General features: G+C 30.8%; 1 protein-coding gene across 7 annotated transcripts in view; it reads left to right on the forward strand.

Moving 5' to 3' along the window:
* Positions 1-16,174, forward strand: part of LRP1 (LDL receptor protein 1) — a 627,804-nt gene that overhangs the window by 120,714 nt on the left and 490,916 nt on the right. For all 7 annotated transcript variants that reach the window (XM_085820318.1, XM_085820321.1, XM_085820322.1 and 4 more), the window contains exons 15-16: positions 5,594-5,783; positions 12,038-12,160. In XM_085820318.1, the coding sequence (XP_085676444.1) occupies positions 5,594-5,783; positions 12,038-12,160 (313 nt within the window). The remainder of the gene's footprint in view (positions 1-5,593; positions 5,784-12,037; positions 12,161-16,174) is intronic.

The raw sequence follows: 16,174 nt of genomic DNA on the forward strand, positions 1-16,174 counted from the left end.
GTAAGTCTGGTTTGAAAATGTCGAAACAAACTAAAATTTAATTGAGAAACAATAAATTCAAAGAATTATTACACAAAATTATTATTTAATACACAAATGATCAGAAAACAAGTCTCTTTTTGTCCATTTTATTTTTAGGCAGTTTTAAACAGAAAATTTAACAAAAATTAAGGCAAAACATGACATGAATTAACAGCAAACAATACACAATACAGTAGTGTTGAAATGTATCATATCAAATGGGCAAATAATTTCATTGGGTTTGAACCTCAGTTTACTGAATTCTCTAATAACATTGGGTAGTAACTTAATTTCCATGAATTAGATTTTGTCTATGTAATTGAGTTCATTATATTGAACATTAGTGAACTAAATAATGAAACACTTATTAATGTAGATAAACATTGAGCTTCTGAAGAACAGAAGGACAACTTAGACAATGATTGTGTTGAAGTATACTTGCATGAGAATCAAGAGCTGTGAACAACTAAAAAAAACAAAAGGAAATATTGAAATCTCTTCACATCATGTTATAGAAGCTGAACTCATACTGAAGTCACTTTACAATTAACTGAACAGTAGTAAACGATGCAATTTATTGCTAGAAAGAAATATTTTAAGAGAAAAATGTGCAGACATTCCATTTTTTGTATGTATTTAGTTTCTCAATCCAGTTTCAAGTAGCCCAAGACGCAGGTGGAACCTGTTAAGCATACTATACGAGATACTGCTATATTAGTGACAGGTAATATTTATAACACTCCAACAGCAAAAAAATTGAAAATGCAAAGAATGATAATTCAGACAAGGTGATTCAGAAATATCTGGCAAAAATGAAAAGCAAGTAGATCGGACAGAAACAAGGAAATTTTGTAATGAAATGGCTGTGCCAAAATAGCACATTGAAATGGTACAGGGTATTGTTGAGTAATAAATAAAAGTGCTCTTCTAGTGAAAATAATCATCATTCGTGCGGATTTCTAGTAGTGTAACTTGCTACTTAAATTTTATTCATAGGCTGTGGACAGAAATGGAGCAGCTGCTCAAAAGAAGTACTTTGAAATTGTTCTTTGTAGCTGCTTTGATTAACTGCTGTATTTTAGCTGTAGCCCCATAAATAAAATGCATGTCAGTGAGTTCTACTTTTGCGTAGTGATACATACTGCTCAAAATTCACACACAAAATTTTAAATTATTCCAGCAGAATACTTTTATGTACTCCTCAAACATGCCATGTATCATTTTGGCTCACACATTACATTACAAAATCTACGTGTTTCCTTCCTCTCTACTTGCCTTTACACTTTTGCCATATATTTTTGAATTATCACATATATTAAAATTTTTTCAGTGGCTGCTCAAATTCAAATGACTGGAAATGATTACAGTGGTGCTTAGAAAATTAAATGAACAACAAATGCAATTTTGTATATTGGAGGAATTTAAATTGATTTGAAATAACAAAATGGAAAATATTTTCGAATTTCATAATTTAATTTTTCGTAAGAATAAAGTAACGGAAGATTTAGTCCAGCAGTTAGCATTTTCAGGAAGAACTAATTTATTGACTCTAGAACAGGGATGACATTCTTATGTCTATCATTTTTATTATCCATATTATTATGCTGATATTTGTGTTAAAGAGTATATTCTGGTGTAGGTAGTTTGCAACACAAACAGAAATATGCTGAGATTTATGAGTCTCTTGAAATTTTGATTTTACATGATAGGCAGGTTCCTGGAAAAACATGCAAAAAACTTTCTAATAAAGAATATAACAGCATGTAAAGGATTAGTATTCTGATTTGTATGTGTTTGGATTCTATGGGAAAAGATGCCTTTTTGAAGGATGTTCATATGGGAACAGTCAGAAAAGCACCTACCTAGCCAGCCTGTGATTCAAGGCAGGTTGAGCTACCTATAATTTTGATTTTTCCATTTAGCTACTGGAATATCCAAGCCTATAAAGAAATTTAAGACTGGTTCCGGGGATCAAAACTTAGTGCTGATAGTTTAAAAAAAAAGTAATAAAAACATTAAATTTCATTTTATGAATTTAAGAAAAAGAGTATAAGCTTGGGTTAAATTGAGTGTGCTTTCCATTGTGATTAATGTACAGTAATATAATAAATTTAATAAAGTAATCTTTGCACTTGATTATCTTTTTTTTTTTTTTTTTTTCCATTCATATTAGACTTGATGAAATAGTTTTTGACTATTTGAATCATTTAAATATATGCCAAAATTACCGAATTCTGAAATTATTGTCTTACTTAGTTTCAATTTATTTAAAATTATAACGGCCTAAGAAATATGCATGCATTTTTAGAATGTTTAATATTAAATTGAGCAATAGGATCTGACTACTGCTTAGGCACTCATAGTTGTAATGTAATCTCTGTTTGTCTTATGGGCCTCTAAACTCCTTATGACTACACTTTCCTGTTACTCAAAAACAAAGTGTTATCTTATGCTTTACATCTGCCCTGATTACAAATAAGTATTTGCAAGTGTCTAGCCATTAGGTAAAAAATAAATAAAATAACAACACATAATAAGAAGATACAATACCCCCAAAAGAAAAAGAATTTTTCTTATATCCATATTGTTTGAATTTTGTATATATGTAAATAATTGTAGTGACATTTTATGGATTTTTTTTTTTTTCTTTTTCCAAAATTTGGTGAGAAATATTCAACAGTCAGTAACTTAGTGACCATTTGGCGACATTTTGGCCCAATCTCTGTATAATTATAATAGGTATTGTAATTGAATAATTGTAATTGATACCTGTATGTAACTGTATTCATATTCAGCCCTCAGTAATTTCGAAAAGTGAAAGGTAACTAGAGATTTTTAGCAGTTGGGAGAAAACTGTATAAAACGGTAAAGAACATCAGTTTCTCAGTTGTTTAGTTCAAAGTCGGCTTCACAGTATTGCGATATCTCTCTATCTAATCTATCTATTGTGATATACAGTGGCTCAAACAATTGAGAATACACCTTACTTGATAAATCTAACTTCCAATATAAATAACGCATTACCAAGAAGAGAAAACATTTTAATATTTTTATATTTATTTTTACACATAACAAATGGTTTAATTTAAAGTAAAAATAAAGAACAATTAACAAAAAAATTCTAAAATGAAAAAAATTCAGAAGCATTTTAAATAAATATATGCAGATTTTTGCCTCAAAAAATTAAGAATACACCAAAGAAATTTGTGATATCTCACATACAAAGAAAGTGTCAATATTTTGTTGAATGTCCTTTGGCTTTTATGATCTCTTCCAAACATTATAGTACCAATTCAACTAACATTTTGCTCATATCTGAAAATATTTTATCTTATTCATCTTTCTTAAATGTGCTTTGTTTTAATTCTGTGTTTTTGTACCGTTGTTTCGATTATGTCCATAGATTTTCTATGACATTTTTGTCTGGGAGCTATGGTGATGTGTATAACTGCTTTTACAATTAAAAAAACACAATATTTTGATGTTATGAATTATGTGTTTGGGGTCATTGTCGGGCTGGAATATGAAATGTCCATCAAAACCTAACTTTTTAGCACTTTCTTTTAGAGTAATGTGAAGTACATCCAAGTAAACCATATGAATGATAATGCCATCTGTAAAACTAAATTTCCTACCCCAGTTGAAGCCATACAACCACAAACCATAATGGAGCCACTGACCATGTTTAACTACAGGATATAAAATTTTTGGATCTGAAATGGTGCTGGTCTTTCTGCATAAGGAATGAGGGTTGTCACTGCAGAAAATGTTGAATTTATTTTCATCAGTGAATATAATTTCTGCCAATAGGTATTCATCTTCAATTGATGAGTTTTTGTTAACCCCAGACACATTTTCTGATTTTGCAAGCTGATGAATGGTCTCTTTTTAGCAATTCTACTTCTATATCCAGCTTGTCTAATTACGCTTTTGCAAAGTTACAACTCTTACACTTCTGCCAATGATTTGAGAAGTTTCTGCAGTAAATTTGACTGCACTTACTTGAGGATCGATGTTGATATCTTTCAAAATTTTCTTTTGGGGACATAACTCAGAATGCCTTTCCTTCCTCTTCCACTTTTATTTTTAATCAATCCATTATTTTAAAATTTTCCAATGATTTTCTGGACACACATGTGACTTCTACCAACAATTTTAGCTATTTCATGATAAGATTTAAATATAATTTTCATGCAAATTTCCTTACTGCTGGTTACACCAATACTGGTTTCACCAATACTGGTTACACCAATACTGGTTTCTCTCTGTGGAGGCATTTTTTATTTAAAAGTGTGGCTTAAAGTTCATATAACAAACTTATAACAAAGTGAAAAAGTTTAAGATAAGATTATTCAACATTAGATCCAAATAGAAGCCACATAGAAAAAATATAGCGACAGTTAAACATATTTTTCATTGGTGTATTCTCAGTTTTTTGAGGTGAAAATCTGCTTATGTTTATTTAAAATGATTCAGAAATTTTTCATTTTAGGATTTTTTTGTTGGTTGTTCTTACTTGATAAATCTAACTTACTTGATACAACCACAAACCATAATGGAGCCACTGACCATGTTTAACTAACTTACTTGAATCTAACTTACTTGATTTTACTGTAAATTAAATCAATTGTTATGTGTTAAAAAAAGTTTCCGCTTCTTGATAATCTGTTATTCATATTGAAAGTTAGATTTATAAAGTAAGGGGTATTCTCAATTGTTTGAGCCACTGTATCTGTATCTATCTATCTATGTATATATATTGCAATAGCTTCCCTCTTTAGATGCACTTTGCATTGCATTGTATTTAACATTCTGAGTAGCTTAATTATTGTGCTTCTTATTGTGCTTTGTGATACTGAGAAAAGTGCTTTGCTTATTGTGTTTTGTGATACTGATATATATTATATATGTACACACACTCATATAAATATATATTATACTCACATAAATATTTATTATATGATATATATATAAATGCATACACTCATGGCATATACACATTCATAAACATACATATGAAAATTACTGAATTGTATTTATAGTGTAGTGGTATTTATAGTGTAGTATTAAACGTAATATCGGAATTACATTTTATAGTGATTTATATTGTAAAAATAGTTGTTCAATTTTAGTTCATAATTTATTTTTAAAAGTAGTTTGCAATTTTTTTTTTCTTATAATAAGGGATTGCTACTGAAACTATCTGTTTATTAATTATAATTCTTTAAGAAATAATTTACTGAATTTTATTGTTAGAGTGTAAGATATTTTATCTCATCCATTATAAACTTAGTTATATATGATTAATATATAAATATATGCACTGCAGCCTAATAAAATTAAACTTTTTAAAAATTATGCTAAATCATTAACAAAGCTAATAAATGATAGATTAAAAAAATAGACATATTTATTATTTCTTTTCAGGACTTTCAATATAAATCTATCACAGAAGTTTCTTGAAGAAGATAATAATGCTGATAATTTGTGTCTTTGTAAATAGAGTGTATTTTTTTATTCTGTTATGTTGTTCAGAATTCTTGTTTAATGTGTTAAATTCCTTCCTTTCCAGACATTATTTGCTGGTGAAAACTTAGGACATCCCTATGGTTTGGCACATTATGATAATTTTGTCTTCTGGTCTGAATATCAACATGGACTTGTTCAGAGACTCAGTTTGCAGAACAAAACAATTACCACATTAATAAAAGAAAATCCACCATTGTTTCAAGTACGGATTTTTGACTCTGCAACTCAAACAGGTATGTACTCTTAAATCATCATTCTTGTTCATTCTGCGTGAGAAAATTCTTATTAATTCTTGAGACATTAGGATTTTTTGAAGCAGGAGCAAATGAAAAATGAGCAATGCCCTTGCTGGGACTTGAACCATGGACATCTCGAATATGTGTCAAGTGTGCTGATCACTACACCACGAAGGCATGCTAAGAAGGTGGGAGAAATACCTTATATACTTCGCCTGTCGCCAAATCCTGGTTGTGGAGAATCATCATCCACCACCTTTTTTAGTTCGGGTGCCACTGTAGAGTCATTATGTGTTTTTGAAGTAGAAATCATGAAAAATGAGCAATGCCCTTGCTGGGACTCGAACCACGGACCTCTCGAATACGCACCGAGTGTGCTGACCACTACGACACGAAGGCATGAGAAATACGTTATATAATATAATATACTTACCAAATGTAATTTTTGTTTGAATTGTAGTTAAGTAACAGTAGTGTAATAGTAAGTCACATAAAAAGCAAATAAACTTAATCATAAATGTGATTTGTATCAGTGGTGTCAGCCACCATTAACTCAGTTTCACAGACCACTAAATACAAAAATTTATATGTATATATAAATATATTAAGGTAAAATATGTAAAGCAAATTTCTGATTTACTTCATTTTAATTTGGATAATTCCTCTTTCTGTCCTAAAAATAGTAACTTTCAAGTTTCATCCTTCTACTACACAATTATAATTTCTGTATACCAGCACCATCTATAATCATTGGCCGTCATTAAAATGATTGTGTCATTTTTTCTGCATTCCTAAATTATTACACACATATATACAGCAAAATTAAATATATATATAAAATAATTACTACAAAAGTTTCAAATACAGGGTGTGTATAATTAAAGAACCCTGTTTCAAGCTGCCTACAAGTGAATGATCAGGAAATTGTGAAATTTTTTGCTGGTCTTAAGGAAGAGATGAGAATTTCTTTCAGTGAAGAAAAAAAAATAGTTTCAAATAGAGGGCCTTTTACTTTGAAAACCTGTAGTAAGAATGCAAATCTTTGTCAATGTCATGCAGCAGCTGTTATAAAAACCTAGAAATAATCTTGGAAACTTTGTTTCCAATAAGCATGTTGTTCATAGAAAGTTTACGAGATTTTACATTAACAAGTTTACAGGGTTAAGTTTATGAGATCGCACTTTGTTAGCAAAATTGTTTTACCATAACAGTAATTCTGCAGTAGTTACTGTATGGAAATTTTGGACTTTAAAGGGGATTCTAAAAGGTCCAATGAATGTTAAAAACCTTTCCAAATTATAACAAAATTATCAGAAACAGGATTGTTTTCTGTTCGTTCTGGATGAAGAAGAAACCTGTATCTGCAGAAGCAGTACAGGAAGTTGTGCTTCACGTCGTAGAAGACACAGCTTCAAACTTTCAGGTTAACACTAGTGTCTGATGTATAGCAGAGGGGCTGGATAGACCATGTTTAACTGTCCATAAGATCTTGTATTACCCTTATAAACTTTCACTATTGCAGCAGTTGCTTCTACAAGATTCTGATGCTCGACTCTGGTTCTCACTTCAGTTTCTTGCTTACTATGAGATCAATTCAGAATGGCCCCCAGAATATCCTCTGGAGAGATAAAGCACATTTTTAATTGGAAGGTGCAGTGAATACTCACAACTGCTGAATTTGGGAATCGGAAATCTACGGTTTGTTTTAGAGGTTCCATTGCATTAACCAAAAGTGATGATATTGTGTGAATTTTCTGCATCATTTATTCTTGGCCTGCACTTCTTTGAAGGAGTTAAGTGTGACAGTGACATGCTCAATAACCGGGGCAGCGATATGCATCACTGTAGAACGAAATTGTTCCACCTCTGCAAATGTGTCAGCGCCTTGCATACACAATCTTTATGCAAAGGGGAGCTCCTCCACACATTGCATGGTGTGTTATTAAATGTTTTTAAATGTCATTTTACAGAAGAATGTGCCATTAGTTGACACTTTCGTAATGTGTGGCCTCCCAGATCCCCAGACCTTAATGCATGCAATTTTTCCCTTTTGGGACATTTCAAACATCTTTTAAGTCATGACAATCCACAAACTGTACCTAATCTTAAAACCAATATTTCGCATCACGGGCATTTTCCAGCATACACTTCGGTCAGCTGTGTAACATGCCATCTTGCGATTTAAGATGGTAGCTGAAAATGATGGCCATCATATGGAACATTTTATTTATTTATTTATTTATTTTTTTTGTAACAAAATTTGTAAAACTGTAAAACTATTGTAAAGGTGTGGCTAAATGTATATTTGATTAATATAATGCCCTTTAGTGATGCTATTTGTAACTTTTTTTTTTTTTTTTTTTTTTTTTCCACTGAAAGAAATTCTCATCCCTTCATTAAGTCCTTCACAAAATTTCACAATTTTCTGATCACTGATTTTACTTGTTGGCAGCTTTGAAATAGGGTTCTTTAACTATAGATATTCTATATTAACATGAAATACATTTTTGTTTGTAAAAAAGTTATTAAATTGATTTGTAACAAAATATTCAGTATCATGGAATTATTCTATGTTACTATTTATTTGAAATAAGTTTATGGATTCCCGGCATGCATGACATTACTGCAATACTAAGAACTATTTATATTTCAAGCCGACATATATACTAATTTTTGTTTGCCATGCCATATGAAAATTTATTTTCACACAAATAGGTTGTTGCAAATTTAAATTAAATTTTCATGGCCTTTCCCACTCAGAACTCAGTTTTACTTCTTTATGGAGAGCTTGAAATGATCTCTTAATGAGAATGCGTGGAAGATAGCTTTGAGGCTGTTGCTAGATGATAGATGAATCAGGCTTTCTTTTTGTTCCAGAGCCAAATTGCTATCTTCAATTTTTTGCTGCAAATGGATCTGTTATCCACATATTATCTTATCTATGATCCTCTTTCCTTGTGTAATAATAGCTGAAAGATTCTCTGAGTAAATGTAAAGGATACTGAATAGTTGTTATTACTTGTATGTTGATACCTTTCTCTTTCATATATTCATAAAGATTAAAAAAATATTTGCGAATCTTCTTCAGCCAGTTGCATTTGCCACTTTAATATTTTCTTTGAAAATGCAGCTATTTTATTTTGAACTGTAAACATATACATAAGTTATTCCTACAAGAAAATATTTAGTTTGTTCAATAGTGAAAATGTATCTACCAGATGTGCAAGTTTGGCTAGCCATTCATTGTCAGACAAGAACTTGTTTTCTTGGCAAAGATCAGAAAGTAGGCTTAGTATTTTACCTCTTGGCAGCCATCTCATCTAAGTGTGATGAAGAGAGTATGTGTATTTTAAAGTATGTGTCTGTTTTATTATAAAGTGCCCCAAATATCTGAGTGCTTTGTGTTAAATTCTGTTAACAATTTTAATTACATTTGAGAACTTTGTGCAGTTCTAAAGACAGCCTTTTTGCCACAAATTGCTCATGATGTATATCTCAGTGAGTAAAAGTAATGCCTAGATGACCAACATTTTACTGTTGCAGTAATTCCTAAATTATGCGGTCATGATTGTGGCACCATCTGTGCATATACCTGCACACTTCTTCCATTCAGTATCATGCCATTTTCCATTCAGTATTATGTATAATGATTACTGAAGATGAATTAAGTAAAAAGTTCATTTTTCACTATTTCAACAACTTTAGCCATATATTCAGTTCTGCGCTCCTCAGTGCTGTGGACATAAGAAGTACTTTCAGTTTCTGGACAGCCTTTTTCCCAGAATATTTTCATAAGTTTGTAATAAGAAAGGAATAATTAATTCTGCTCCAATGGAATACAGCTTTTTGTTTTCACAGTTTGAAAGGCTATCAGATAAGAAGCCTTTACAAGGAATTTATCTTCAACAGTTATTTTTGCTAATGAACTTACTTGCATTTTCATATTTTCATGCATCCTTTAAAGGATCTAGCTAAATCTAGGTGTTTTGACTGCAAGTGCTTGCAAAGAGGTTTCTTGAAACACCCACGATTACACAATTGAATCACAATATACAGCAGTTGTGGCTTCAGTCACTTGCAGTTTCATGAATAAATCAAATTTCAAATGATCCAATAATATCCTTTTTTATTACTTTGGACCTTTTTTACTTGTAAGAAGTAATGGAAGTATTGAAATGGCACAAAAAATTTCGGTTATCAGATTTCATACCCATTGAATAATACCCAGGAAATACCCATTGACTGTTACCTACCCATTTTGACTATTTTTGGGGGCGGGGTATGATAACTATATGCACGAACAGAATATAGTTTTCTTTATTCCAAATTGGATTATAAGATAGATTCAAATCTTTTTTTTTTCTTTTTCATGATGTCTGTACCTAATGCATATGTATGTATCTGGCATGTCAAAAACAATTAGCCACAGAACAAGGAAATTTTACTTAAGGGTCTGCTATAATATCTAGTAGTGCTCCTCCCTTTTTTTTAGAATGCAGTAAGGCAGTACCAAAAGTGTGTGTGTTTGTGTGTGTATATATATATGTACTCTTATCTCGCTTAAAAGTCTGTACTCTTTTATTTTTGCAGTGATTGGTTGTAGTCATGTTCTTCCGATTACAGAAGAGTTTTAAATGACAAAAATATTCATGTTTTAGAAATTGGGGGGGGGGAAGAGAGAGAAAGAGAGAGTGGTCAAATAATTAAATCTAACTTTTAATGGTTAGATTTAATTATTTGACTAATTAATGGGCTCTCCCGGTTTCTGTATTTATATTTGGGAAAGTTTTATAATCTTTGTGAAAAAATAAGAATACAAGAATTTTGTCACAAGATACTGCAATATTTAATTTCAAAATTTTCAATTTTTGAAGTCATTTTCAACTTGCCTTGAGGGATCATTTATTTAAGTTAGAATAATTCAAGGAACTAAGCTTGAATGAAGTGCAGCAAAAGATGTGTATAATTTAATGGGCCACAAGGATTCCATGTGATGTCCACATCCAATGTTTTTGTATCTGTCTTCAGTTCTAGTGCCCTTCTTGGTGAGGCTCCGATTCATCGATCAGTTGATGTTGAGACGATGCATTGCTGCATGCAAAATACATGGCTGGTTTTTCTTTTCTGTATGGTTCAATTTTATTCAGATCTAAAATGGATATAAGAAAAGTGATTAGGAAACTGAAGCTGTTTATCGCTACTTCATTTACAATTTTAATTAAATCATAGAGCAGTTTGTGCACTTCTGGAGACAATTCCTTTCACAAGAAGTTGGTCACATGCATTGTGTTACAGTTAAGGAAATCATCACGTCTCATTCTTAAGAATAGTATTGAAGAAAGAAACATCAGTATAGCTTTAAGTGACTAAAATTCGCTTCTTTGAGCAAATGATGGGACAGAAACCAATATTTGCAGAGTAATTTGACATATGCAGTGGTTGAAGCAACACTGAAGACAGACACACACATGTACTAGTACTCTTTACCTCACAGATGCACTGATGAATCAGGTGAAAGGGCTTCTAGATGTATGTAAATATATGAAAGCAATAATAATGTTGTTAATGAAAATGGTGGTGGCTTGTAGAAAGTAGATTTGATGACCCAATTCCAATATTTTGGGCACTCTAGGTAATCAGTACAGTTGGTGCTTAATATGAATTAAATATATTTATCTTAAAAATATGTTTAATTCACATGGGGCACCAACTGTACCTTTATTTAGCTGTTGCTCATTGGAAAAATTTAGCTGGTGTTCTTTGAAAAATCAGGGGCTCTGAAACTAGCTATATTGCCTATGGCAAGAGCTGATCATGGGTGCAACATAGACAAAAATTTTCAGCAATATGCAATAAAAATAGAAAATTGCAAATAGTTATTAAATTTCTTCACTGATCATCAAAGTATTCTCACTGATGTTAGTGGTCCATGAACCACTGATAAATAACCATTGACCTATGTCATTGATATCTGAAAATTGTTGGCTTATCAATATAGTAAATAGTAGTCTTTAATAATGCTATGTTCAAATTTTAATTTATTTTACAATGTTATAAAATTTGCCTTTTTGTATAATGTTTAGTAATTAAGGTAATACTAATTAAGTATAATAACAGATGTTCTAAAGAGTAAAATAAAAACAAGCAAGTTTAATATGAAAAAATTGCTTAATATTACTTGATTTTTTCTTTTAGTGTTGAAAATTTTAATTAGGATATAGATAAAAAAATGCAATTCTTTTCTTTTGTAGGTGTTAATGATTGTACTGTAGGTAATGGAGGATGTTCAGAGCTATGTCTGTCTACACCAGGGCGTCCAGTGTGTGCTTGTAGGGATGGTTTTACTCTTTCTAATGATAAACTTTCCTGCCAAGGTATTCTGATTAAACATTTTGTTGTTTCAGTAAATATTTTTCCTTATTAAAAAGAAAAAAATTATGTAATTCCAAATTATGTAAGTAATTCCAAATTATTATGTAGTTCTAATCCAAATTATGTAATTCATCTTCATCATTATTACTTGGTACAATTAATTCTTTTTTTTTAAGTTTTCTGTATCCATGATACTAATTTTTTAATTAATTTAATTTAAATCAAAAGAGTTATTAAAGTCAAAATTATTAAATTAAAGTTATTAAAGTTAAATTAAAGTTATTAAAGTCAAAAAAGAGTTATTAAGTCAAAGCAAGAGGTAGTTTAAAATACAAGTTTGCTTATACAAAAACTTCTAAAAGTAGGATTAATGAACTAATTGTACAGGTTGTGATAATATATTTATGAACCATTTTTAATAAAGTTCTTTCTGTTTAAGTTCGAATTTTTTTGCAATAGAATGGAAAGCAGTTTACAAACAGAAAATAATTTACACCAATCAGAGATTTGCCTCCTTTGCAAGAATGAATTCTAATGGGAAGATATTCAGTTATAAAAAATAACTTTTAATCAGGCAAATCTTTGAATTTGGTGCAAGAATATATGCTGTCAAGCCACTCTTGACATTTATGAAAGAGATCAGAAGAATTTTAATTAAAGGCAATAGTAACTATATTTTTTATAAAGATACAATTTGCTATTGATATAATTAACCAGTTCAGCGTTTGCCCCAAGATAGATACGTTCACAGGAAATGCATCGTCATCCGTTAGCGTCGGCTGACTCTCGTCGGCAGGAAATTTGGGTTAGACCGTAAGTTTTCTAGTAATCTTTTTATCAAGAACAACCAAAAACGGTTACTACCTTCTTAATCTTTGAAACTAGTACTTTGCATAACTCAAACTTTCTTTGCTGTAGGAAAAGTACAATAACCTAAAATAACTAAGTTAAATACAGGGTTCGTAACGGTTCTTACAAGTGCTTATAAGTCCTTATATTTGAAAATAAAATATAAAGGCCCTTATAGGTGTTTACTTTTTCTTTAAAGCCCTTATTTTTTTGTTTTTAGTGCTTATTTTTTGCTTTTAGTGCTTTTTTTAATGAACACGCATTTTTCCTCCGTACCAAAGCCGAAACTAAATGAACAACTTTTCTTTCTTATATGGAACATCGGATGGTGAATCATACTCCCTAAAATAGCTTTTTCCCCTTTCTCTGCATTAACGTAACCTATGATGCACGCGAGAGTACAGACAGGTGCACATCGTTCTATTGGTCCAAGAATTGCGAAAACTGTAGAAAATTCCGGTACATTCGGTATTCTTTTCCTTCCACCCAAATACTACACACGTTTGAATTTCTATCAAGATTTTAATAATTTGCATTCTCGTTCCACGTGGTCAGTTCATATTCGTATTTATTATGATCGTTATGCTTATATTATGAGCATATGTGTGAATATTTATAATGTAGTTGCAGTAGCTGCTGAAGTGTAGATAAACTTCCAAAATGGGTGCATTTTTACACAGATTAGCTTTCTAAAGAATAATATTCGGAATGGCTTAAGTAAATAGAAAGTATCGAATAGTCAAAATATTTTTTTTTTTTAATCCCAATACATTATACAGTACGGAGGTTGGGAGGTTCTCCCCTTCTCCGCAAAATCTCTAATATTGAAGCAGCGGACTTTTTTTTTAATCACTAGTTCAATCTGGATTGAATAGGACTAAATGTTTTGCGGTCTACCCAACCCAAGCGAAGAATGATTCTATTCCGGAAATTTAACGCAGCCCGTTCAAAATTAGAATATAAAACACCCCAGATTAGTAAGTCTCTTTCTTTTCCTTTATTTAGTTCTTTATTCTCCATATACCGGCAGCTGTTGATTCCGATTGCGTAATATCATGTATGGAAGAATTATGCCGCATGTATTGCACAATAACGTTTGCGGTATTTTGCAGAGATAATTAATTTTGATGTTTAGTCTGAGATTTATTTATGAACACTTAAAAGAGTTTTACTGTGCTTTCTAAGCAGAATAATTCTCAGTTCCGTTGGTCTATTTTTATATGATGCACAAATCGAAATGTCAAAATCATTTATTTAGCCGAGAAATCTAAAGAACTGCTACAATCTCTCCCTCTCCTCTTTTTCCAGTTACGCTCCACTATACGGATTATTCGGCAATTTCCGAGTATGCGGGTTAGTTAAGCTTTTACTGTTAAAGGATGACTGCATGAAGCAATTTCCCATCTCCTGATTTCAGAAATGTTCCTCTTTTTTACTTAAATTACTTTACTTGGAATATATGTTAAGGGAAAACTGTTATGCAATGAAAATTTAGAAAATGTTCATAATTTTGATTTAAGTTAAATTATTTAAATATTAATATGAGTGGAAAAATAAATTGTATTTATTATTAGGTGCCAAGCGAATACAATTAATATGGCTTATTATTATAATATTTTCTATATTTTGAACTGAAATTTCATCATTAAATCTGGTAATATAGTTTAGTTCCGCATAGTTTTTTTTTCCTCTTATGTAAACTAATTCTGTAAACTGAACTGTCATTTTAAATTTAAAAAAAGAAGAAAAGTTAATTGTTTTCCATGGTTGAGGTAATGGTTTATTCTCTTAATAAATATTGCATTGCTCATATTTTAAATTGGAAGTCTAATTTTTCTTTTAAGGTTATGCAGTTGTGTATAATGTAATTAGACAGGTGCTTATTTTTTTTTCTTAAAATGTGCTTGAAAAGTGCTTATAGTGCTTATTATTTTAACTAAAATGTGGCTACGAACACTGTAAATAATTGCAATTTTAATTCAGAACCTTAAATATCTAATCTAAAGATTTTTTTTCATATTAAAAAAAAATAAATGTTAAATTAAATATATAAAAATATACGGGAAGTAATTCGATGATTAGTTTTGTTACAGTGCGTCAAGAAAATAATAAAACAAAATTAAGGATATTTCAAATAGGCAATACTAGCTAATGAATTTATTTTTACTCCAAGGAACAAATTTGTCATTTAAAAATTTCGTTTACATTGTAAGAGATTGCAGTAGATTTGGGGTTCGTACAAGAAGTCAAAGCGAAAAATATCTGATCTAAGTGATTCACCAGTCTTCGTGCTTACGGTCCACATTAGGGGGTCCTTATTCAGTGTGCTTGAGTGTGATAAGTACGCTGTCAAGTTGATTTGAAAAGAACTTCTAAAGAGAGCTTCACAGCTGGTGAAAGGGCGGGGTATACTCTGAGGCCAGTTTTGGACACAAAAGAATTATCTTTGCAGGAGAAAAATGGCAAGAAATTTTTGCGTTTCCCAGCACGGCGAATTGGTTAATATAATGATATTGAAAATAAGCTTTATTTTGGATAATTTGCTTTGAAGTCAATTATTACTACTTAAAATTTATTGTTAATACTTTAGAATTCAGCAAACAAAGTTCTTTCCCATGAGCTGCCTGCTGCAGAGTTGTGTTATAGCAGAATTTCTTAATTTTTTTTAATAAGTGGAAGCCTTTTTAATGTCCATTTTTATTGTGGAACCTTTGATTTTTAAGTAGTTTGGCTTTAATTCAACATTCTGTAAATGGATCATTCTCAGTAAAATTGACAGTTATTTAAAATAATATTTACTTACTTCAAAAAGTAATTTCGACATGAATCCAGAAGTATGAAGAAAGTAACCCACTCTAGCAGAACTTTTAAATTTAAATTTCAGTGAGGTGAGTATTACTGCTTTTTATTGCAGATACACTTAATATAGGCTTAATAGATGAAACCTGAATTCTCATTTCAGATTAGGCATCAAGTTTGTAGTGGCATTTTTACTTTTGTCAGCTCACAAACTGAGAATCCCATTTTGCACATACATGTAGTTGCATTCATATTTTAAACTGCATCAGAATTCTACAAACTGTATGAAATAAAATGTTTCTTGTGATAATGAATCAGATGTTGTTAAGTAAAATTTTAATTTCTTCTGCTGGCATGGTCGAAGGTCA

Source organism: Stegodyphus dumicola, chromosome 7 (assembly GCF_044657685.1).
Source record: "Stegodyphus dumicola isolate Sdum_Otavi_A_Nest chromosome 7, ASM4465768v1".
Lineage (NCBI taxonomy): Eukaryota > Metazoa > Arthropoda > Arachnida > Araneae > Eresidae > Stegodyphus > Stegodyphus dumicola.